General features: G+C 41.4%; 1 protein-coding gene across 6 annotated transcripts in view; it reads right to left on the reverse strand.

Annotated features, from left to right (window-relative positions):
- Window positions 1–24,101, reverse strand: part of Tmem164 (transmembrane protein 164) — a 219,783-nt gene that overhangs the window by 150,791 nt on the left and 44,891 nt on the right. For all 6 annotated transcript variants that reach the window (XM_075958320.1, XM_075958324.1, XM_075958322.1 and 3 more), the window contains one exon: window positions 2,301–2,350. In XM_075958320.1, coding sequence (XP_075814435.1) covers window positions 2,301–2,350 — 50 coding nt within the window. The remainder of the gene's footprint in view (window positions 1–2,300; window positions 2,351–24,101) is intronic.

A 24,101-nucleotide genomic window follows, 5' to 3' on the forward strand; every position in this document is an offset into this window, starting at 1 on the left:
GCTGATCTCCAAAATACACAAAGAATTCAAGAAACTAGTCATTAAAAGAACAAATAATCCAATGAAAAAATGGAGTACAGACTAAACATAGAACTCTCAAGAGAGGAATCTAAAATGGCTGAAAGACACTTAAGGAAATGCTCAACATCCTTAGCCATCAGAGAAATGCAAATCAAAACAACTCTGAGATTCCATCTTACACCTGTAAGAATAGCCAAGATCAAAAACACTGATGACAATTTATGCTGGAGAGGTTGTGGGGTAAAGGGAACACTCCTGCATTGATGGTGGGAGTGTAAGCTGGAACAGCCCCTTTGGATATCAGTATTGCGATTTCTCAGAAAATTAGGAAACAACCTTCCTCAAGACCCAGCAATACCACTTTGGGCATATAACCAAAGGATGCTCAATCGTTCCACAAGGACATGTGCTCAACTATGTTCATAGCAGAATTGTCATAGCCAAAACCTGGAAACAACTTAAATACCCCTTGACCGATGAATGGATAAAGAAAATGTGGTACATTTACACAATGAAGTACTACACAGCAGAAAAAAATAATGACATCTTGAAATTTGCAGGCAAATGGATGGATCTGATAAACATCATATCAAGTGAGGTAACCCAGACCCAGAGCGACTAATATCATATGTGCTCACTCATAAGTGGCTTTTAGACATAAAGCAAAGAAAAACAGCCTATAATTCACAATCCTAGACAACGAGGACACTAATAGAAACATACATGGATCTATCTACATCAGAATTAGAAAAAGGCAAGATCTCCTGAGTAAACTGGAGGCATGGAAGGGGAAGGAAGAAAAATATATAGCTCAATAAAAACAAAAATAAAAGAAGTATAAATATAAAAAGAAAAAAGTAATTAACAAAAACTTCTAAAAGCCACATAAGCTTGTCCATGTACATGGAAAAAAATACATACTGGTTTAGTATAGGGAGAGATGGTATGAGTTAAGGGCCAAGCAAACAGAGATTGCAAAGGGCCACTATGACATATCCAGTAATCATATTTCTATATTTATGTATGAGTATAAAATATAATCAAATTAAATTAAAATAAGAAAATAAGTAGTAAAAACATGAGTAAACATTTCTGCTTATCAAAAAAGTAAAGGCAATAACTGAAATTATCTCTTGGGGGAAGGATAGAGGTGGTGATTATTTTCTTTCTGATGAGAATTGTTGTTTTCATCCTAATGAAATAAAATCAATGAATGTTGCTTTAAAAACATTACACTGAATAATTGAGTTCATTTCGAAAAGGCAAGGGAGGGAAGTGAGGTTAAATAGCCCTTTTCTGTGGGAGCTGTCTACATAAAATATATGAAGTCAGGATCCATTTAGCCCTCACCCAGAAGAAAGTTACTTACCTTAGGCAAGGGACTAAGTGGCTATTCTGAGGAGCTGTTTGCAGGGGCAAATGGGGTAGCCCCCTACCTAATACCCTAATGACTTAAGTAAATCAGAAAGCCATTTACTCTACTCTCAACTATCGACACATCTCCTAGGCCTATTACTTCCCGTTCCTTCCCTCTGGCCATTTCACTATTCAGAAATAGCTCCAACATGCGGGGGGCTGGGAGGGGGAGATTAATTCAGCCCATTTTACCTCACACTAGCAAGTCTAATAAAAGGTCTGATGAGAGAGATGATCACACCTCATGGCTAAAATCAGAGCTCTGGACCTCTTACTAATTTAATTTAAGTAAACTTGCCTTCATGTTTGCTTGCAGTACACTTTAATGGATTTGATGCTTGCTGATATTCTCAAGAAAGTCAGAATTTGTAAGGCTAAGGGTGTGGCTCACTGGTTAATCATTGTGCATAGGATAAGACCCAGTATTCAATCTCCAGAAACCCTGTCACTTCATTTTGCACCTGAAGGAAAAATGTCCATTAAGACACAGGAACAATGGCCTTTAGTACCATGTCCTCGGTGACAAGACAGTTAGAGGGGAACTATGGACTAAAGCCAGGTAGTCCCCAGCAGCTTTCACGTGTAACCTCAGTAGGCCAACAAGCTGCCAAGCTACCCTGCCATGGCTGGGTAATTACAGAGACTGCTTCAGTGGGATTTGCCAGGGCTCAGCAACAGCTACAGCCCACATACAGCATGTGCATGACAGTTCAGAGAACCACAACAGATGTTCATTCCTTAGGAAAAGCCAGAGGACCAAGAAGTACAGTCCAGGGAGTTGGCACTACATTGTCCTCTAGCATGAAATGAAAAGAAGAGCCAGAAGAGGAAGAACCATGGAGTAAAACACAATTTTCTCTTACTTGAAGACGACGATAGCTCCGGGACATGGAGGGCAGGCCAGGAGGAAGATCTGCAATTAAAGAATTAAGAATGGTTAGTGAGTAAAACACTGAGCACAGCAACTCAGGGTTACTTTAAAAATGCCACTTACTTCAACAACAAAAATAAGTATATAAAAAATTAGAAAAACAAAATTTGTATATTTGTGTGTTGGTTAAAATTTTTATAGTTACAAGGCAAACAGATAGTTTACCAAAGTATAACTGTATTTTCGTGTGCATGTGTGTATATGGAGAGGGAAAGAGATAGACTTGGTTTTCAGTGCTTTACCGTCAATATGCCATAAGTAGCCAGTCTTTGAAGCTTTTACCCAGGGCAGGTAAAAACAGATTCTGCACATGGAAGATGCACACACAGGCCATCTGGTTTGCCTCCCATGGGGGTAGGTGGGCTTATCAATACTCAGAGCTGCCAAATTTAGCACATGAAGACACCAAGTTAAATTGGAGTTCAAGAGAAACAATGAGTAATGTTTTTGTGTAAGTAGGCTGGAAGTGTTGCATGAAACCCATTTCTTTAAAACATTGCTTTGTGTTTATCCGAAAATTGGATGTAACTGGGGATACTGAATTTTCCCACAACTCTTAACAAACTACCACCACAGACTCTAAACCCACTGGATTTTGTTTGTATCTACAAATTGACCTAGGTAATTTGAGAAGATCCTATTATCATGACAGGCAAAAATGCAAACCAGAAGAATCTGTCATTCTAAGAGGAGACCAATCAGTTCCCTGCTCTTGGTGTGACACAGGCCTGGAGTACAGCCACTGAAGACCTGCAGTTGATGAAACTTTTCCCATATGGTGGTCTTCAACTGTCATCAAGGACAAAATATCCTTTGCAAAATTTGCTAAATATGCAAATCCCAAGGTTCTCACAGAAAGCATTCTTATTCTGCAAACCTGGGACCTCCCCCCACCACATCTGCATGGTGAACGAAAGTTCCAGAAGGAATGAAGTCAGCCATTCTTGGTAGCCTCACATGCTATGCGTTTGCTCTTGGACTAAACTATTCTGAGTGCCAAAGACATGAGGGACTGAGGATCAACCTTTAGTATATACCTAAACCTTATGTTTGCAGGGTCCCTTGACCCAAACTGATTTGATTATGTAGTTTAAAAAACTCATTGATAACTGTCCCTATCATAGTGAAAGCTCTGACAATTTCCATCATTGGACGTTGGCTTTGCCAAGTCTGCATGCTTTGGCATTTTGTTTCTCCATTCTCTCAGAGTCTACAGGGAGAAGAATAGTCTATACCACAGGGAAGGCATCTGTTTGGCAGCTAGAATCCCTCCTAAGAGAAAAAGAAGGGAGTATGGAAAAGAATATCAGTGAGAGTCCATCACACGGGATACCCCATCAGAGAGCCACTCAAAGGAAAGAGCCTTCTACCAGCACCCCAGACCATGCCTTTCTCCCATGGGTCCATTTGACTAAAGTGCAAACTCAAAGATAACTTCAGGTCCACAATTCTCTATTGGACCCCAAATCCAAAAGGCTCTAAAACAGAAAATGAATGCTTGTTTAAAGCATGACTTGAATGGGGGTGATCTCCCTTCATTATGGGGAACTGCCATTTATTTTCCACAAAAATAAGATGTATTTCATTGTGTGGGGTGCATTCCCAGACCTCACTGTAAAATGCTTTTAGCATCCATTGTTGCCAAAGAAGTGGATTTCTGAACCACATTGAACTCTAGCTTAGCCCTCAGGAGCAGCCCAAAAAAGAACTAAATGAAGCTGGTCTTCTTTACCCCAGACACAGCAGGAAGGTTACTTACCTTAGGCAAAGAACCAATTTGGAGGCTGTACATAGTGACCCAGCATCAGGCCCACCAAAGCCCACACTTTGAAGCTACAGTACAGAGAGGAAAACGGGTCCCACCCACCTTGGAAAGGTCTCCAGGTTATCTGGAAAATGCCAGAAAGTCATGCCAGCAGCCTCCCCAAATTTTGGAAATACCCAGACACTTGCAACATGCCAAACAGAAAGTAAAAATCCAATAGCGGGCCTCACAATTAATGAAGTTTTACATTTCTCTCTGTAGCCTCGAGGGGCAAGTATATAACCCTTTAACTGGCTCTGTCCTTCTCTACAGCAGGTATTCATGAACCTACTTTAAGGATTAAGCCTCCAGTTCCAAGCTACTCCATTGTCTGGTTATCCTCCACCACTCACAGAGACAGCAAGCTAGTCTTGAGTTTACAAGTGCTTACCAACAGTTACTTTCACAGGGCCCAACATTCTAATCAACCTTTCTAGCCTTTCTCACCTTGCCTGTCTATGTCTATCACCAGGATAGAGTTGTTTTTTTTTTTTTTAGCAATCCTTTCAGACAAATACGGTGAATATACTGAATATACTAGCAAAAAATTCCCACCTCAATATTCAACACATTCCATTTCTAAATAACCCATAGACTCTTTCAGTCACTTGAAGGATTTCTAAAGTCAAACCTCTGCTTAATCAGGCTAAGGTTACAACTATAATGATTCTTAGTTGATCAGGAATTGTAAAAACATTTTAACTTAACAGCCCAAGGATCCCCAGGAATTCACTGGGTGGCTCCACCACCTCCATCTTTTGATAACGTATGTTTTCGATTGGCAGAAGGAAAACTAAAGCACCCCCTTGAGCTACAAACAGTAGGAGAGGGCATCTAGAAGAACAAAGCAGATGAGAGATGAGAACGGATGCCAGCAGATCCCAGCACCCACTCGGTGCTCCCTATCTGTGTTCAAAACTGCCCAGCACAGTTCCTGAAGGTAAGATAAAAACTAGGGAGCAAGCGGACAGTGCTACACAGACACATCCCATCACAGGCGGGGCCATGTTATTTAACCTCATTTCCCAGATGAAGAAACTGGGAGAGAAAAGCTCTCACGAGCATTTCGGATGAAACCCCAATTCCATGTACTTGCCACAAAGGCCCCTCCTTCCCCTACAGCTCTGCCCATGTACTATGCTCAAAGAACACATGGGGTTTTATGTCAGTACTAGCACATACATTCCTGAGATCTATTTTCGACGCCATGACACATCTCAAAACACACCCAACAGGGCAGGCCAGCACACAGATCCAGCAATGCCCACACTAGTTCATTTTAGTTCAAACTCATCTCAGCCCCAGGTCTGGTAGGTACATGTGATTCACAAACCCTTATAAAACTCAAGTTTTGATAAGATTTGTCACATGAGGCTAGTCATCCCAAGGGAAAAAAATGTCCAGATGCTATTGAAAACTAGTCTTAATTCCCTAGGGGGATAAGTAAATTAAAAAAAAACTTCATAAAAGCACAGAAAACAGTACATTTAACTCTTTCCAGTTACACAATTGCTGTCTCAATTCACCTTCTAACTCTGGACCGTTGTGATTCTAGGCCCCCTCCTGGCCTCCCACCGTCTCAGCCTTCATTTGTCCTACTCCCTATCCCTGTCCCCAATCATACTGGCCCAAGTTTACCATGGTCCATCCTAAATGAGCTGTTGGCCTAGTTAAACACTGTAGGGACATGGTTGAAGTACATGAAATAAAAGCTGAGAATAAGAGGCTCAAGAGACTGATCTTAGAGCCTAGCACACTAGACTCCAGGTCCTAGTGCCCTCTGGCTTTAGTTTTCCTGATTCCATTTCTGATGAAAATACCCAGATATCTAGGGATTCCTAAGGACAAGTGCTTACAAGTCTTACTGACCATAGGGAAGATCACATTCCTGGGTTGCACAAAGTCTATCCTGAAGCTCTACCCACTCCTGCTCATACATCTGTAGCCTTATCATTTCTCTCTGGACCATGACAATCTCTTCCATATGACCCCCGATCAGGCGCCATGATACGAGAAAGATCTATCTAAAATGCCACTCTGCTGTGCTATTTTAAATCCTCCCAAGTCTGGCCAATACCTAAAGAAAAGCACAGCACAAAGAACATCTGTGCTCCAGGCTCCTTCTACCATGTAAGCAGGCACAATGCCAACAGTACCCTTAACATATAATATGCTGGTCCATGTGCTTCTATGGCTTCATTTCTTTGTCCTTTTTTTTAAGCTTTAAATGTGACATTTTGCCTGTGTGCATGTCTGTGCACCACATGGATGCAGTGCTCAAGGAAGCGAGAAGTTGGCATCAGATCCCCAGGAACTGGAGCTTACTGACAGCTGTGAGCTGCCATGTCGGTGCTGGGACTTAAACCTGGGTTTTCTGTAAGAGCAGCCAGTGCTCTTAACCATGGAGCCAGTCCTTTCTACAGCTTAATATCTAATAGCTTCACCTTACTCAATTACATACACATGCCATAACTTTACCATTTCCTTAGTACACAGTTATAGGAGACTTTCTGAGTCCAAGAAAATAGAAATAATTACCCCTCCATATTATGGGAAATTGGTTCCAAGACCCCTCCGAATCCGCATCTGTGAATGTTCAATTCCATTATAAAAATGCTTTAGCATTTATATGTCACCTATTTTTGTTTTCCTACATATTTTAATGATCTCTAAATTACTTATAACGTCTAATACAATGTAAACGCTATGTAAACAGATGGTAAACTGCTGTGGGAACTCCTTCAGACAATAGCCTTTAAGATACTGGCCCACTTTGGGCGTGGTCTCATGTCCTATAAATGCAGACTTAAAGCATGGGGGAGGGCCTTGGCTGCTGGATTCACTTCCAGTTCCTGTTCCCAGTGCACACAAGTTTACCCCCCCCCCCCAATAAATAAACCTTTGTTATACTCCATTCTAGGCTAGTATGGAACTCTTTTGTACAGCAGCATTAAACTATATCATTAGGCGGGATAATGTTAAGAAAAAGAACTGTCCCACACATTTTAAATACAAATGGCATTTAAAAAAAAAGATAGTTTTGTCCTGAGGTTGGTTGAATTCTTAGATAGCAGAACCAAAAGATATGAAAAGCCAACCACATATGCCTTAAGGCTTTTGATTTCATAGGTAAGCTGTGCTCTAAGAAAGTTATTGGAATTGATATTTCCTCCAGGCATATATGAGAACGTGTTTTCTTCTGCTGCATCCTGATCAAATGGTAACTCTCATTTTGAAAAGCTCTAAGAAACTGAAGTGGGATTTTAGTTGTTGTTTGTTTTTAATTTGTGTGTCTCAGACATCCAGAAACATTAAACTGCTTTACTAACTAGATGTATTTCTCTTGGGGGGGAATGTGGTCATCTTTGTACTTTTTCTATTGCAATTTATATGCTTCTGTTTTAGTGAGTCGCAAAAACTATCTACACATTAATAGCATTTAGAACCTGGCAGGGCAATGAACACCTGTAATCCCAGCAGGAGTTTAAGGTAAGTCTTAACTATAGGAGATCTTATCTCAAAAGACAAAAGCACTTAATCTAGACTACACACACTTCTGTTGTAGACATGTTTCCCTCCATAACAACTCTACCTAGAGTAGTTTCTTGATGTATAAAAGCTTTTTTACTATTAGCCCATCAGATGTACATATTATTTCCTTTATGGCTTCTATCTCTGAAAATCTTTTACAACCCTGGGATTATAAAATGGCTCACCTTTTGCTTTCCTAATACTTTTATAGTTTTTTCATTTTAATTTTAAAAACTACGACACCAGCTAGGCATGGTTACAGTACGTGAGAGAACTGAGACAGCGGGATGAGTTCCAGGCCAGTCTAGGTTACATAGGTACTTGAAGCCCATGGACTTAGAGAGTGAAACTGGTGGTTTGAATAAAATGTCCCCCATAGTCTAAGACATTTCAACCCTTGGTCTTAGTTTGGTGGCACTGTCTGGGATGATTTTGGAGGTGTGGCCTTGCTAGTGGAAGTATGTCACCTGGAACAGGCTTTGAAGAGTAAAAAAGCCTCACCTACTGCCAGGTCTCTATTTCTGCTGCCAGCTAGATTCGGGACGCAATACTTCTGCTACCACTTTCTGACATGGATTTTTTTTTAAAGATTTATTTATTTATTATGTATACAACATTCCTCCCATGCATGTTTGTATGCCAGAAGAGGGCACCAGATCTCATTATAGATGGTTGTGAGCCACCATGTGGTTGCTGGGAATTGAACTCAGGACCTTTGGAAGAGCAATCAGTGCTCTTAACCTTTGAGCCATCTCTCCAGCCCCCTGACATGGATTTTTAATCCCCGTGGAACAGTAAGCCCAAACTCTTTCTTCCAATAATTACCTTGGTCCTTGTGTTTCATCACAGCAATAGAAAAGTAAATGATACAGAAATATTGCCCCAAACCAATCGATAAATTAATTGATCAGTCCGCAACACCAAGAAATTGCCCTCGGTAGTCCTATTCACTATTCCAGAATGGCCTCCCAGGATACCTTTCCCTCCTGTGGCTACTTCTGATGCACTGTGCAAACGCAAACCATTTCCCCAGGAACCCTTAGCCAAGTACATACCCACAGTTAAATGCTACTCCCCAGTCCGCAAGCCAGCTCTCTCAGCTTACCTCTTTCTAAGAATTTACCATTTCTGCCAGTGTAAGAAGCTTACAAAGAAGCTTCCCCTGAGAACTTAGATAAATGGAAATAAATGTGCCTGAAAACAAGTAAGCTGTAAAGTCACAGACTCAACGGACCAGGTTGCAGTCTTCTTTGAAAGATCTCTGAAAAATTATCAGGGTTGGCTGGGCAACCACTGAGGTGCGGGATAAGAAGTGCAGAGGGATGTTTAAGTTTAGTGGCATCCATTACTCAAACAATGGCCACTCCCAGGCTCATAAACAATGTTTTCTGATCCAATTGGCAAATCCACCCAGACTAAAAGTCTGGGTATCTTTTGTTTTTGACAGGAACACACAAAGTAGCCCAAGTTAATCTGTAACTCATAATCCTCCTGCCTCAGTGTGCTGGATGCTAGAACTACAGGCATGCACCACCTTGGTCTGCTTATGTATAGGTTTTTCAGTTCAGGCAGGTGTGAATCGACACATTGATTCTGACACTCACAAATCCTGTGGCCTTGGAAGAGAAGAGGGTTTTTATCTGTAAAATGGGACTGAAAATAGGACCTATGTCTTACTGGGTTTCACACAAACATGATAAAACAAGGAATAGCATTTTGCACAATGCCTACCACAGAGTCAGCCCTAAATACATGGTAGCTATAGACCTGATTTCTATAGAACACCCATTCATATTGTAAACTTCATTAGCAACAGCTTAGCTTAAACTTGCAATCCACTCTATCTCGTTTGTTCTAATTTTATGCTCACACTAATAACACTTTTGATATACGACTTGGCTTTCCTTGTCCAGCTGCCCGAAGGGAGAGAAATGCTTAACCATTTAGGCTCAAATTCCTCGTCTGTGAAATGGGGATTACAAAAGAACTATCTCATAAGGTAGGTGAGAGAATGAAATGTTGGACCGGAGTTCAGTGGATGGCAGAATCTAAAGAATCAAGTGAATGCAACCTACGGAGAGTATCAGGATAGCCCTTAAGCGTCTCCCGGTAAATTCCATCCACCAAAGCACAGGGTAAGTTATATTGCCCCCACAAAGTCTTCCTCAATAACTCCAGACACCCTCACACCCTGTTATTGGATTTCATTTAATTTGGGATATTAAATGGCTCTTTATCATCACACACAGTTGCACGTTGTGACATGGTATACTGAATGCTAGGATATGGTTACCAATGCTTCCTTTCAGACATATCTCCAATTGCCAGGGCTGAGCCACTGAACAAGCCCACAGCAGCATAATCAAACGCAGCCCCCACCCTTGCCAATGTGGCCTCCCAATGACGCCTTGCCTATGTTTTCTACTGAACCTCCATTTCTGCATTTCTAAATGGAAAGAATAGTGGCACTTAGCTGTGATGTCACAGCTTTAAGTGCTATTTCCACGTAGGTGTGAAATTCCTTCTGAAGATTTTCATGAGGATGGCATACATGTACCTCCCAGGGAGCATGCTTAATTCTGAACTTGTTGCCTTCTTTCCCTCTCTACTCCACTCTAACAACTGGGAAAGAAGGGCCTATCCTTCCATATGGTAGACTTCCAATTAAGAAGAGTACAAAAAAAAAAAACCTGAGAGAAATGTAACAATTGCCACTAGGCCAACAACCACAGCCAAAACTGTTGCAGGCAAGAAGCACTAAAAACTAAAAGATACACTAGTTGCCAGGCGGTGGTGGTGCACCCTTTTAATCCCAGCACTTGGGAGATCTCTGTGAGTTCGAGGCCAGCCTGGTCTACAAGAGCTAGTTCCAGGACGGGCTCCAAAGCCACAGAGAAACCCTGTCTTGAAAAACCAAAAAGACACACTAGTCAATAAGGAAAGTGCTAACCATTTCCAAACTAGTAATTCACAGTGGGGAAACCTGATAGTTACCACCCAAAGCAGGAAAACCATCTAGTACCAAATTAATAAAACATGTCACCATGTACGTCGTGTGACACAGAGAGAATATGCCATTTTTGTGATAATAGGACTCAAATGACATAATCCCAGTTGAAACATGAAGAACTTTTCCACAGAAACTGGCCAGCATTCTTTAAAAACTGCCAGGGTCACAAAAAAAAAAAAAAAGACTAGAAGACTGTCCTGGCTTAGAAAAGACTCAAATAGCAGGTCAAGGCAAGGGAACATGAGGCTCTGGAGTGGATCCTGGAGGAGAAAAGGGAGTTCATGGAAGCACTGTTGGGACCTGAACTGAGTGTTTAGCTTAGCTAATAATGCTGTACCAACACTCACAGTGTTGGCATTGTGCTATCATTACACAAGATACTAACACTTGGAGAAGCAGGGCAGGAGGTATATGGGACAGCTATTAGTTATCTTTACAACCTTGCTATAAGTCACAATCATTTCAAGAAACAAAATTAAGAGCCAAGCATGGTGGAGCACGCCTTTAATCCCAGCATGTGGGAGGCAGAGGCAGGTGGATCTCTGAGAACTGGAGGCCAGGCTAGTTTACATAGTGAGTTCCAGGACAGCCAGAACTACATAAAAGAGAGACCCAGCCTAAAGGAGGAAGAAAAGGAGGAGGCAGAGGTGAAGGGAAGAAGAAAAAACGAGGAAGATTGAAGATGATGATGAATATTAAAAGAACCTGTGAGCCAATCACAATCAACTTCTCTTCGAACCTCAGAGCTATTTTGATGCCTCCCACCTCTCTGAACTGAATCCTCACATGCAGCCAGTCCCAGAGTTTGGCATCTTGCCACTACAACCTTTTCACTGTGTCTCAAGTTCACCCTTACAATCTTTTCCTAGTTTTATCAATATCACTCACCCAACCTACAGTTTTCCTTGCTAAACTCCGGTCTCCAACATCTCAGTTCAAAGTACTGTTATTTCCTACTTTTAAAGCAGTGTCTGATCACATTACAGTCCTTAAGAATTTCTAATGACAGATTTACTGCAGTCATCACAATCCCAGGGACTGCAAAGAGTGGCAAGCTAATTCTCAAATTCACCTAACAATAACAGCCAAAGCAACATTTAAAATAAGAGCAAGTAAAACTCATGATACCTGGCTTCAAAATTCCACCTATGGCAGCAGGAACCAAAGCAGTATGGTACCAACATCAATGACTGGCATACAAATGATGGGACAGAACCCTCTCAACTGATTTCAAAGGGAATGAATGACATGACCATTAAAGGTAGAAAGCATACTCACTGTGGGAAATGATGCCAGGCCACCTAGTTATTCACATGCAAAAGAATGTCTTACCATACAACCATAGACAATGGTTTATCAAAATCAAAGATCTAACCATGATAGTCAAACTTTATAAAGTGTGTGATAAATCTTGATGACTTGGATTTGACAATGAACTCAAAGATATGACATCAAAACCCAAGCATGAGGAGGAGGAAAGTCTCGAGTCCTCACTCCTGGCTGAGGAGTTAGTTGTAGTTTTTCTTCAGCTATATGGCCACTGGCAGGTTGTCCATGTTCAATTGTATAGCTTCACACTTAAGTGCATAGGGGCAACTCTAATTAGATTGAGCCATTTTTTAAATTATTTATTGATTTTTCGAGACTGGGTTTCTCTGTTGCTTTGGAGCCTGTCCTGGAACTAGCTCTTGTAGACCAGGCTGACCTCGAACTCAGAGAGATCTACCTGCCTTTGCCTCCCAAGTGCTGGGATTAAAGGCATGTGCCACCACTGCCCAGCCAGGCTTGGTGGTGCTTCCCTTTAATCCCATGACTCAGGAGAAAGAGGCAAATGGATATCTCTGAATTCAAGGGAAGCCTGGTCTACATAATGAGTTCTGGGTCAGCCAGAGGTATGTAGACCTTGTCTCAAAAAAAAAAAAAAGCCATTATATGGGGAAAGAGACATTGTAAGGGTATCTGGAAGAAGTTGAAGGAGTAGAAAAGTGGGTACAATCAAAAACACTGAATACACATATGAAATTTTCTTTAAGATTTTATTTTAGATTTGGCAGGGACAGGTAATGTGCATGTAAGTACAGGTGCCCGCAATGGCCAGAGGCATCAAATTCCCTGGAGGTGGAATTATTTTAAGAAGTTGTGTCGTCTGACATAGGTGCAAGAACAGTATGTATTCCTAACCACTCAGCCATTTTTTCAGTGCCTAATTTTTAAAAAAAATATATGTGTATGAGTATTTGTCTACATATATGTGTACCATGTGTGTATCTATGACCACAGGAGCCGGAAGAGAGCATCTGATTCCCTGGAACTAGAGCTATGAATGGTCATGAGTGGCTATGTGGAACTGAGGTCCTCTAGAGGAGTAGCCAGTGTTCTTCTGAGCCATCTCTGCAACCCAACATGGATGAAAGCTTTCAAAGACAAAATTAAAAAATATTATAGTAAAAACAGAGGAGACAACAGAAAATATACAGTGAACTTTTGAAAAATTGAAATATTTTGTGCTTCCGAGGATACCGAGAAAGCAAACAGAGAGTTAAGATGCTGTGAGCCATGCAACTAACAATAACCTAGTATCCGGGCCTTTAAACCTCTCGTTGCTAACCCTAACCATCTGAGTTCGATCCCTGGAACACAAATGGTTGAAGGAGAGAACTGATTCCAGCAAGTTGTCCTCTGACCTTCACACATGCAAACACACATAAACAAATATAAAGTTTTAAAGACAAATAACCCAATTTTAAAAATAGATTACGAGTTCAGCATAATGGAAGAGTCTATAGTCCTAGCATCACAGAAACTGAGACAGGATTGCAAGTTTGAGGTCAACAAGAGATAATAGTAAGACTATATATCATAAAAAATTGTAGAAAGAAAATCAAAAATAAAAAATGAGCTAAGTATTTCAATAGACATTTCTCCAAAGAAAATGTACAAATGTCCATATATATATATATATACATATATACATATACATATATATGAAAAGATATTCAACATCACTAGATATGAGGAAAATGCAAATTGAATTCTCAAGGAGGTAACATTGTCCCACACAGTGGCATAAATACAATAAAAGAGACTACTAGTACTGGGAAGATTACCCAGTGGACAAAGTCTCTTCCAAGTGTGAGAAACTGTGTTTTGATCCCTGGAGCTTACATCAACCTGGATGCATCTGCAATCCCAGCACACCTAAGGCAAGATGGGTAATGTGGACAGGAGAATACACAGGAGCTGTCAGGCCAGCTAGCCCAGCCTATGTTGCAAGGAACAAGAATTTCTGCCCTAACAAGGTGGAAGGCAATGACTGACATCCAAAGTTGTCCACTCACCTCCAGCCAAGCAGTCACACCTGTATTCACATGCATATATGCTTACTGGCATAAATAAGTGGACACATGCATACACATTACACATGCACATACACATCATATAGATTTGTTAAATGACAGTAATTAGTAATCAACAGAATATGAAGAAATTGAGGCCCTCCCACACTATTTAGAAAACTGTTGACAATTCTCCAAGAGGTTAAATATAATTATCATATAACCGAATAATTCTACTTTTTTAATCATATTCTATTATGTGTATGGGTATTTTGCCTACATATGTATCTATGCACCATATGTATGTGTGTGGTGACTAAGGAGGCCAGGAGATGCCATCAGATCTTTTGGACTGCAATTACATATGGTTGTGAGTCTCTAAGTGGGTGCGTGGGTGTTAGGAACTGAACCAAGATCGCCTGGAAGAGCAGCCACCAATGGTCTTAAAATTCTGAACCACTTCTCCAGCCTCCATACTTCTATAGCCAAGAAAAATGAGAACATATGCAGGCCCAAACGCTGATACATAGAGGTTAAAATATTATTCATCAAAGCAGATAGAAAGGATTAATTACAGTGTTCATCAATGAATAAAAAGATATACAAAATGTGCACATCCATACAAGACAATATTACCGTGACATAAAAGGAATGGAGTACCAACGTTATGCTACAACATGAATGAACCTTAATAATGTCATACCAGGGGCTAGAGGTGAGGCTCAGTAAGTGCCCTTGACTAGCGTGTAATGGAGCTTGATTCTCAGCACTGCAAAATTAAACAACCCACGTAATTACAGACACACACAGTGAAAAAGGCCACACAAAAAAGACATGTTATAACTTTATTGATACGAAATTTCTGAAACAGGCCAATCTATAAATCAAAAGTACTCTGAGGCTTTGCAGGTGGTGCAGGAAGGAATTTCTGTGGGAAATTAATGAAAATGTTCTAACCCTTCCTATGGCAACGGTTACATATTCATATGAATGTATTAAAAACCATTCAAATCGTGCACTTTATTTAGCAAGTCATTCATTTCTTTCTGTTTGAAACAGGGTGCCACTATTGTAGCCCAGGCAGGCAGTGAGCTCTCCTTTCTCCTGCCTCAGCCTTGCAGATGCTGAGACTGCAGATATGCACCACAAGTTCTCAAAGAAACACTCTAAATGAGAGGATTAAAGATTGTGTAAATATATCTCAATAAAGCGGCTTTTAAAACCCACAAACTTTGAATAGCTTCATATTAGTTGATGAATAAAGGCAAAGGCTTTCATTTAGCCATCAAGTTACCCCTTTTCATCACTTGATCCTCCACAAGTTATTGCCCTCCCACTTCTTTCACAAGCATTTCTATACACCCTGATAAACCATTCACCATCACCCAAATACCCCCATAGGCTCCAACCTCCATATATCCCTCCACTACGCCCCCCCACCCGGTGGGAGGGATTCTCTCCTCCTTACTTATCTTTATAAGTTTCTGCCCAGCTTCACTTGCAAGGCCCATTGCTAAAGCTCTCCTGTGCCAGCCCTTCCCCCACTTCAACTCTTAGGATAGTAGGATCTCCAAGCATCGTTTACTGAATAAAGGCAAACATACCTCCCGTGTGCTGATAGCCTCTGCCAGAGAATAATGATTCCCACTCCCCCTCAACCCCACCACTACTTCACATCTTTCTGATGTTTCTGGTTAGAGCAGCAGCTTTCTGTTTCAGACCTCTTGGAAACACTTCCAAATTTTGCCACCCTCTTATTTCTGCCCCAAACCACACCCTCGATGAAGACAGCACTAATACATTCATTCATTATGTCAGGAACGTCGAGTACAGCTGTGCAGGTTGTGCACTGCACAACCCTAGTGGCGCCATTCAATTATAGTCAATGTGAATGGCACCCCCTCCTAGGGTTGTGCAGTGCATAGCCGTTCGCGGACGCCCTCCGTGGAAACATACCTGGAATTTGGAAATAAAGTCAAAAGGAACATTTGAGGGGGAAAAATGACTTTAACAATACCATTTCAAAACCTTGTGAAGATAAGGTGGGCGTTGCAGTACAAACCTGTGTTACCAGCACTCGGGAGGCTGAGCAAGAGGATTAGGAGCACCAGACCGGCCTGGGCTATACACGGGGATCCGCTGGCTTGGACAACACAGTGAAATCCTGTTTCAAAAAAAAAAAACAAAAAAACAAAAGACATGGCAAAGAAACTCTAGAAGAATGAATATATGGGCTGTATACAGTTTTTACATGTTATCAGAAAAAAGAAACTCTCCAAAATTACTGATGTATTCGCAGCAATGGAGAAAGCAAAACACATTCAGGTCATACAACAAGGTGTGATTGACATACAAAAAAGGACAATTCTCTGTAGCCTATCTGACACTAAATGGACTTTCCCATGGAGTCATTCAGTGATCCAGAATCGTAAAATAAGCCATGCTAAAATTAGGCTCCAGGAATCTTACTTTCAGAAATGGCTAATCCAGTGTTACCATCCCTGTGCAGCTCCGTCTCACCATCAACGTATATATTGGCCACAGGGTTTCCACCACATCTGAGTAAGGCAATGAAAATAGGACTCCAAAGCCACAAACCAATTTCCAGTTAGGACTTAGGTCAAGTCCACTAAAGCACAGAGACACTCAAGCTAAGCTTAAAGAACCAACTTGAACCGTAACCTCATTCTTCTGTATTGCATACCATAATGTGAGTCTCTTGAAATGGAGAGCCACAAAGGGCTGGAGATAATTGGTCATGATGACAGACAGGTCGGTAGACATCAAAGCGTGTCAGACATGGTCCCTACTCCAGATCACTTCAGACCCCAATTCCAGATCTTCTCCACCTTGCATATTTTATTCCACTTCCTCATGGAATGTTTTTGTATACTCATACAAATTTCTCCTTTTCTCCAAATCCATTGGTTCTTATTGGTACTGTCCAAAACAGCAGTCCCAAACTCATCACAGGGAATACTTTCCAAGACCCCCAGCAGAGACCTAAAACTGAAGTACCAAACTCTAGAGATGATGTTTATCTCTTAAATTTCGAAGCTTATGAAAGATTTCAATTCAGAAGTGAGACACCATAACAAAGCAAAGACAACAATGAAATACAAATACAATACAAATACAATGAAATACAAAAATTATCACAATACAAAGTGTATACAAATGAGATCTCTCAGGCATAGAATACTGTCACATTAGATCTGGTAACTGCAACAGCTACAAAGTAACTACCTTACAGCTAGCATACACAATGTGCAGACACTGGACAAAGGAATTATTTGTGTCCTGGGCAGAACAGAACAGAAAGCATCTCGCCCCTCAGAATGGTACCCAACTTAAAATGTATGAATTATTCATTTCCGGAGCTTTTCACTTCGTATTTTTCGATAACAATTTACTGGAGATGACCAAAACTGCAGAGGGAGAAACTGCATGTGAAGAAAAACAACTGTAATTGGTTTGCTGGTGCCGGGTTGTTGCTAATAACAAAATTCATTATCAGGCACTTCGTATGTGGCTGACATGAGAGCTGGAATGTTCCATGTGTTGTTTCATGCATTCCTCATAGCAATCCTGTTGTGTGATATCTGAGCCTTCCCACCCTCCAGTAGACACATAGGAAACTATACCAGAGTCACTTTTTGAAGGTCACACTACTAAAGAGTTAAGGAGCCAGACATTTTGCTGTGGTCTTAACTTAGAAGTATGTATATTAAACTGTGCATATATAGGAATGTACCCTCCCCAAACTGCCTCGCTAATATGAATTCCTCATACTTTCTTTAAGGGAGGAGAACATGGCATCTTTGGAAACTGTATTTTCCTATCATCAGTAAATAAAAATGCTTCTTCCCTCTTTGATGTACAGGCTGTGATTTTTGACTTTGTACTGTAAGTTTGTGAACCTACTGTATTCAGTTATAGAGAGGCTAAGAGTAGACGTTCAAGGTCATCCTTGGCTCCCCAGTAGGACTAAAGTCTGTCTGGGCTACCTGGCACCCCCATCTCAAAAGAGCAAGTCCCCAGAGCTACCTAATAATAGTCATGAGCATAACCATTACTCCTTCCTGTCTCCACTACAAGGTGATTTGCTGCATTCCTTGTGGTGCCTACAACAGTGTTGGGCAGGAAGAGGTACTGTAGGACGTCACTGGGGGAGCCTAGCCAGGGATGCAATCTGAAAGAGAATGGAGGACTGCATCTTTCAGGGGGTATATGTAGAGAGTCCTTATCTGACCCACTTGAGAAGCATTGTGCTCACGCCTGGACCTCAATCCCAGAAAAATATTTAGAACAAGATGACCTGGTTATCATGGAACTTCAAGGGAATTCTAAAGGAACCAAGGCTACACCAACCTGTGGGAGGGATGGGCAGTATTCAGTCCCACTGCAGGAAGGTGATCAACTGGGTCAGGGTTCACAGGCACGCAAATTAGTGTTTGCTGAGTTTAACAAGATCCAGCTATGACTATGTGCAATATTGGTGAAGGGTCTCATTTTGGTTTCAGGTTTTTGGCATAAACTGTTGGGTGGGAAAATGCATACACAAAGGAAAGAGGTTTTCCCACATCTTTAGGCCTTTTCACTTCTTTTTCCATCATTTAGTTTTTCTTTTTTTTCTTGATCTTTCTTTTTGAGACAAGATTTCGTGTATTCCAGAATAGACTCAAACTCCATAGATAGCCAAGAAAGATTTTGAAGCTTTTAATCTTTAATTCTCTTGTCCCCATCTCCCAATTGCTGGGCTTACAGATGTGTGCCACCACATCTGGTTTATAAGGTGCTAGAATTGTAACCCAGATTTTGTACATTCTAGGCAAGCACTCTACCAACTAAGTCACATTCCCAAACCTGAGGCCAAATTATTTCTACCCTTTTTATAATTTTTTAAATATTTATTTACTTTCTGTCTATGAGTATACACCCATGTCTGTGCACCATGTGTGTGCCTGAGGAGAGCAGAAGAGGGTGCTGGATTCCCCGGAACTGGAGTTACAGACAGTTGTGAGCTGCCATATGAATGCTGGGAATTGAACTCAGGACCCCTGGAAGAGCATTGCTCTTAATCAATGAGCCACCTCTCCATTCCCTTTTAAAATGAGAATAAGGGTTTGAGGATTTTGATCAGTGGTATATCACTTGCCTATAAACTCTAAGACTTAGTTTGGTCCCCAGCACTTGGGAAAAGGGCATTAAAATAAAACAGGAGTAAAAACACCTTTCGTGGTGCTGGAGAGATTACTCAATGGCTAGTCAGAAGCACTTCACTATTCTTGCAGAGGACTGCCGTTCCAAGCACCAGTGTCAGGTGGGTCACAAATTGCCTGTAACTCCAGTTTCAGGGGATCTAAAGCCATCTTCTGGACTCCACAAGCACCTACACACACACACACACACACACACACACACCTATTTAAAAATAAAGCACAATCTTTTTTTTTTTTTACAAGAATTTCTATCACATGTGGTGTTCCTTAGAAGAAAGCAGCGAAGGGGAGAGAGCCACAGCCCAGTACCTTGAAGCAGTTTGTGTTCTAGGCACACAAGAGATCCTGAGCACAGCTCCTGTCTACAGGAAGCCTGCAGACTGCCCAAGAAAGGGGTATGTAACACAATCAACAATAAGTAACAAAGCGGGTTGGTTTGTAATTAACTTACCTCCTAGCAACTCATTATTCCTAGCCAGAATAAGTTGTGGTGGGGTATATTCCTTTGTTTCTGTGGCTTTGTTGCCAACCTTCCATCCATACCTCTGAATCAAAGAACTAGGAAAAGGACTTGGAAAACAGTTCAATAGGAAAAGAGCTTGCCAGAAAAAAAAAAGTGGGTTAAGGGATTGTGTATTTAGATCAGTAGTAGAGTGCTTGCCTAGCAACCAAATGGCTGAGTTTGGACCTTGACACCAAAAAATATTCAAATAAACATACTACAGCCACAACCCAATTATCTAAAACCAGTCCTATCACTCAGGAGGCTGAGACAAGAAACCCACAGCTTGGAGGCCAAGCTGGACTACAGTCAGTTCCTGTCTCAAAAAAATAGCTACTTGTCCTTCTGCTACCTGAGTCAGACTGCCTGGAACCCAGCTACTAGGCTTGGCCATGTAACTGGGTGGTCTGAAATCCTCAGAGCACATGAGAATTACCTCAGGGATTTAATTTTAAAACAGCCATTCCTGAATTTATGCCTCACACCCCTCCCGGTCACTGGGGCCTGGGCATCAGTATTTCTGTGTCCTCAGTGACTTCAGTTTTCCAATCACTGCTCTCCTGCTCCTTAGAGAAAGGAAAAGGCCTCACTCAAGCGGAGGAGCTATGTGTAGACAGCTGCTGGGAGAGGGAGAGTCTTGTTTGAAGGCAGATCAAGCGCACTCCAGTGGAAGGCCAAACAGCCAAGCATGCATACATGATCAGCAAAACTGTATTCACCAGATTAAAGAAAACAAGAGGACACGAGTTAGATTAAGAAGTGGAGGTAGCTATGGGAGGAGTAGGCGAAGGGGCTGTGATCAAAATACAATGAACAAAAATTCTCAAGGATCTTAGAAAAAATTTTTAAAAAATACCTTCAGTTAAAAAAAAATCTACTTTAAGCAAGCTATTCCCCTCAAAGGCAGGTCTATATTGAAGACAACGCAAAGGTAGCTCTTCCACGATTTGCAACCAATGGAACAAAGGAGTCCTGTGAGAAAAAGCGCTCCTGTTTTAGCAGCAAGGTCTGTGTTCCACCGCACAAACTCTATCTCCACACTGATGCCCTACAGGCTGAAAGCAACTCGAGTCAGCCTGTTAAAACCTTAAAACCCCGTTCTCTTCTTAATCAAACTTATTCTGAAAACTGGCAATTTTAGCTTTTGTCGAGGTTGCGAACCATCCGTTCAGGCTCAATCCTACCCGCTCTTCCCCTCATGTACCTGACCCAATTGGGAAGCAAGATGACTAGAATGAAACATGAAATCCACACGTGCTTGGGCTTTAAAGAGGGTCTTTCCTCTGTTTGTGCTCTGCCCCTGGAGTCTGTGGAGGATGAAAGCGCTGGGGGGGAGGGCTGCAATGTGAGAGCTGGGGAGATGGCCTTTTCTTTTTCTTCCCTTTCTTTCTTTTATCCCCCCCAGGCAGTGACTATTCTAGAAAGCAGACATCAAACAGAAAATACCAGCAGCGAGGGGCTGAAATTGGACAAAATGTGATGAGGCATAAATGAAAAAGAAAAAAAGAGGCAGAAAAGAAAGGAAAAAGAAAGAGACTTTTTGTATCAAAAGGGGCCCTTCTGAAAACTACCTCAAATTATGGCACTTTCCACATTTGCTTCACAACAGGTAGCTTCACGTTGTACCAAGCCCTAGACCTCATTTTGCAGGGCTAGGAGAAAGTGAGCCGGATGCAAAGGGACCAGTTTGGTGGTTTGGCAGCCACTAGAGAGAAAGAAATGTGTGCCTCTAAGAAGAGCTCCTCAATTCAGACAAACACGTGAGAGTTACTTCAGAGTGCCATTAAGGAAGGAGCATAGAAGCTAGTCTGTGGTAGAACAAACTGCAAACCGCCGCTGGTCCGCTAGTGCACACAGTAGTGTGCTCCTACCTCCACAGCTGGAGCAGTGGGTGGTACTCTCCTTTATTATGTTGCTGGACAACCAGCTGTGAAGGAATCTGTGAGACCCGAGAAAAGGACGCTGGGTCTCACAAGCCTTTATTTAACAGTAGCTTTGGGACTTACAATCATTTTCTTTACATCCCCGCCAACTAGCTTTTTCATTACAGAGAAAAGGCAGTGTGGTGTGAAATTCCTGGTGTGTGTCCTACAGTAAACCAGGCAGAGCAGTGAACAATGCCTTTCCCCCAGGCAGCCACAAAGCAGCCAGGGGAAGCCAACTCTCAATCCCAAACATACACCCACAACAACCCTCTTTTTCTTCCAGGGGTTGTGATATTTCCTCTCTTCAAACGGGCCTTCCTCCTAAAAGCCTTTGAACTCTCCAAAGTTTATCCATTAGGCTTTGTGCTGTCTACTAACAAATCCTATTCTGCACACTGAAGACCCACAAGGAAACAAACAGCATTTAGCAGCAGGCATCCAAAGCACAGGCTGAGTATATCTATTCTAAAATGTAACTACAAACAATTCAGATAGCCAATTTCATTCAGATTTGGGAATGACTGCAGAGACTTTAGCGGATAAGCACCCCTAATTCTAAACTTGGAAACCTGACATTTTCGATCACTGCCCACCACTCCTTAGTAAGGAAGTAACCCAGTGCCCTCAGAGAAAGAAAGGCACCAGACAGTTGTGGAAGACATTCAGAGAGTGCCTCACTACCGTAGCTCTTGGCTGGCCTGAACCTGAAACCCACAGATCTGCCTGTCTCTGCCTCAGGAGTGTTGGGATTAAAGATGTGCACCACCACACGCAGCTGACATTTTTTTTCTGCATGTACATTTGTCTACCTCACTCAAAATTACTTAAAATGTACATATTCAGGAGGTGGAGAGTGGTGATTCAAGATGTAATCATACAGTATGCGATGATGAACCCAGGACAAGAGCATTCTCGTCTCCTTAAACATTTATTATTTCTTTGTGTTGGCAAACCTTCAAAATCTTCTCTTACAAATCTTTAGAAAAGGAATTTAAAACATAGACCCTTTCACTGATATGCCTATCATCACTTTTTAAATGCATTAAAATGTATTAGTGCTTTTGTGTGGTGTGTTTGTGTGCACATGTGGTCGGCACACATGCCACAGTGGAGTTGGTTTCCTCCTTCCACCTTTACGTTGCTTCTAGGGATTGAACTCGGGTTACCAGGCTTGAACATTGCACAGCAAGCACCTTCATCCTCTGAGCCATCTCTCCAGCCCACCTGTCATCCTTGTCTGACAGCCAAGCTAATTTTCTATCATTCCAATTTTAAAATATGTGCTGCCAGGTGAACATTAACTCTCAAACGTTTTGAGCATCATATTAAAACTCAGAAAGTTTCACTTCTCAGCTTTTCATGTTATAGATAATCAAGATGTATTAAAATGTATTTTAATAGTTGAGGCAAATGACCTAAAGAGTTTTCTCAGCTCCACAGCAAAGCACTGCTATTATTCAGATGAGTAAATAAAGTTTATCAAACCACATGTTTATTAAACACAAAATGGGCAAAAATAGATTCCAAATGGTGTTGTCAACATAGTGAGTGATGTCAGCAGAGCACACAATCAGGAAGCCTCCACTAAGCATGCAGTGATGCTCTATACTATCTACAGCTGTGACATTCCACAATAATGAAAAAGCACCCACTGTGTGTAGACTGTAAGGAATGCCTTGGTTGAGCTAATCTCTTTTGGCTCTCCTCTCAGCTCAACTGAATCAAATCGGAATGCCAGGAGGCACTTAACTTCATTATGGCATGTTACTGGTTGTAACCACTCCATCACCAGTAAGAACCCTAGGCAAGTGTTTGAGACTACCTGAAACATCCCCATGCGGATTAGTTGGCTGCAGTGCATTCTGGCTTTATTTATGAAGAAATAACACTTCTGGAAGGAAATGCAATAGTTGGGAATCAGGTTAAATGCCAGAATACATTCTAAGGAAACTTGCAGACATGTACAACTGTTTGACATCATGATACGGTGTATTCATCTGCAAAGTTCACACTTTCAAAATTGCCTTGATTTATGACTTTCTTTGTCCTTCCACAGAGGAGTATGGAAGCTGGGGTGACCTAGCTCCACCTTCCTGGACTTTGGACACTCACATGTGGCTCCAGAATACACTATCTCTTATTCCTGTTGAGGTTGAGAGGAGCATTTTGGTGGGCAGAGAGCATGAGGAGGAAAACCTTTCTAACGTGTATTCCCATTATATTTTCTTGAATCAGAGAAAAAAGGCTTGAACAGATAAAGCAATCAGAAATTCTGTATAACATAAATATCACTGTATTATTGTGAACTACAACTTAAGTATATTGAGCACATGAAGACCACCATTCATGTGTGCGTATAAAAAAAGGTTGAAAACCCTTGAACTAGATATCATCTGTTCACCTA

The sequence above is a fragment of the Microtus pennsylvanicus genome, chromosome X, assembly GCF_037038515.1.
Source record: "Microtus pennsylvanicus isolate mMicPen1 chromosome X, mMicPen1.hap1, whole genome shotgun sequence".
In the NCBI taxonomy this organism is placed as follows: Eukaryota; Metazoa; Chordata; class Mammalia; order Rodentia; family Cricetidae; genus Microtus; species Microtus pennsylvanicus.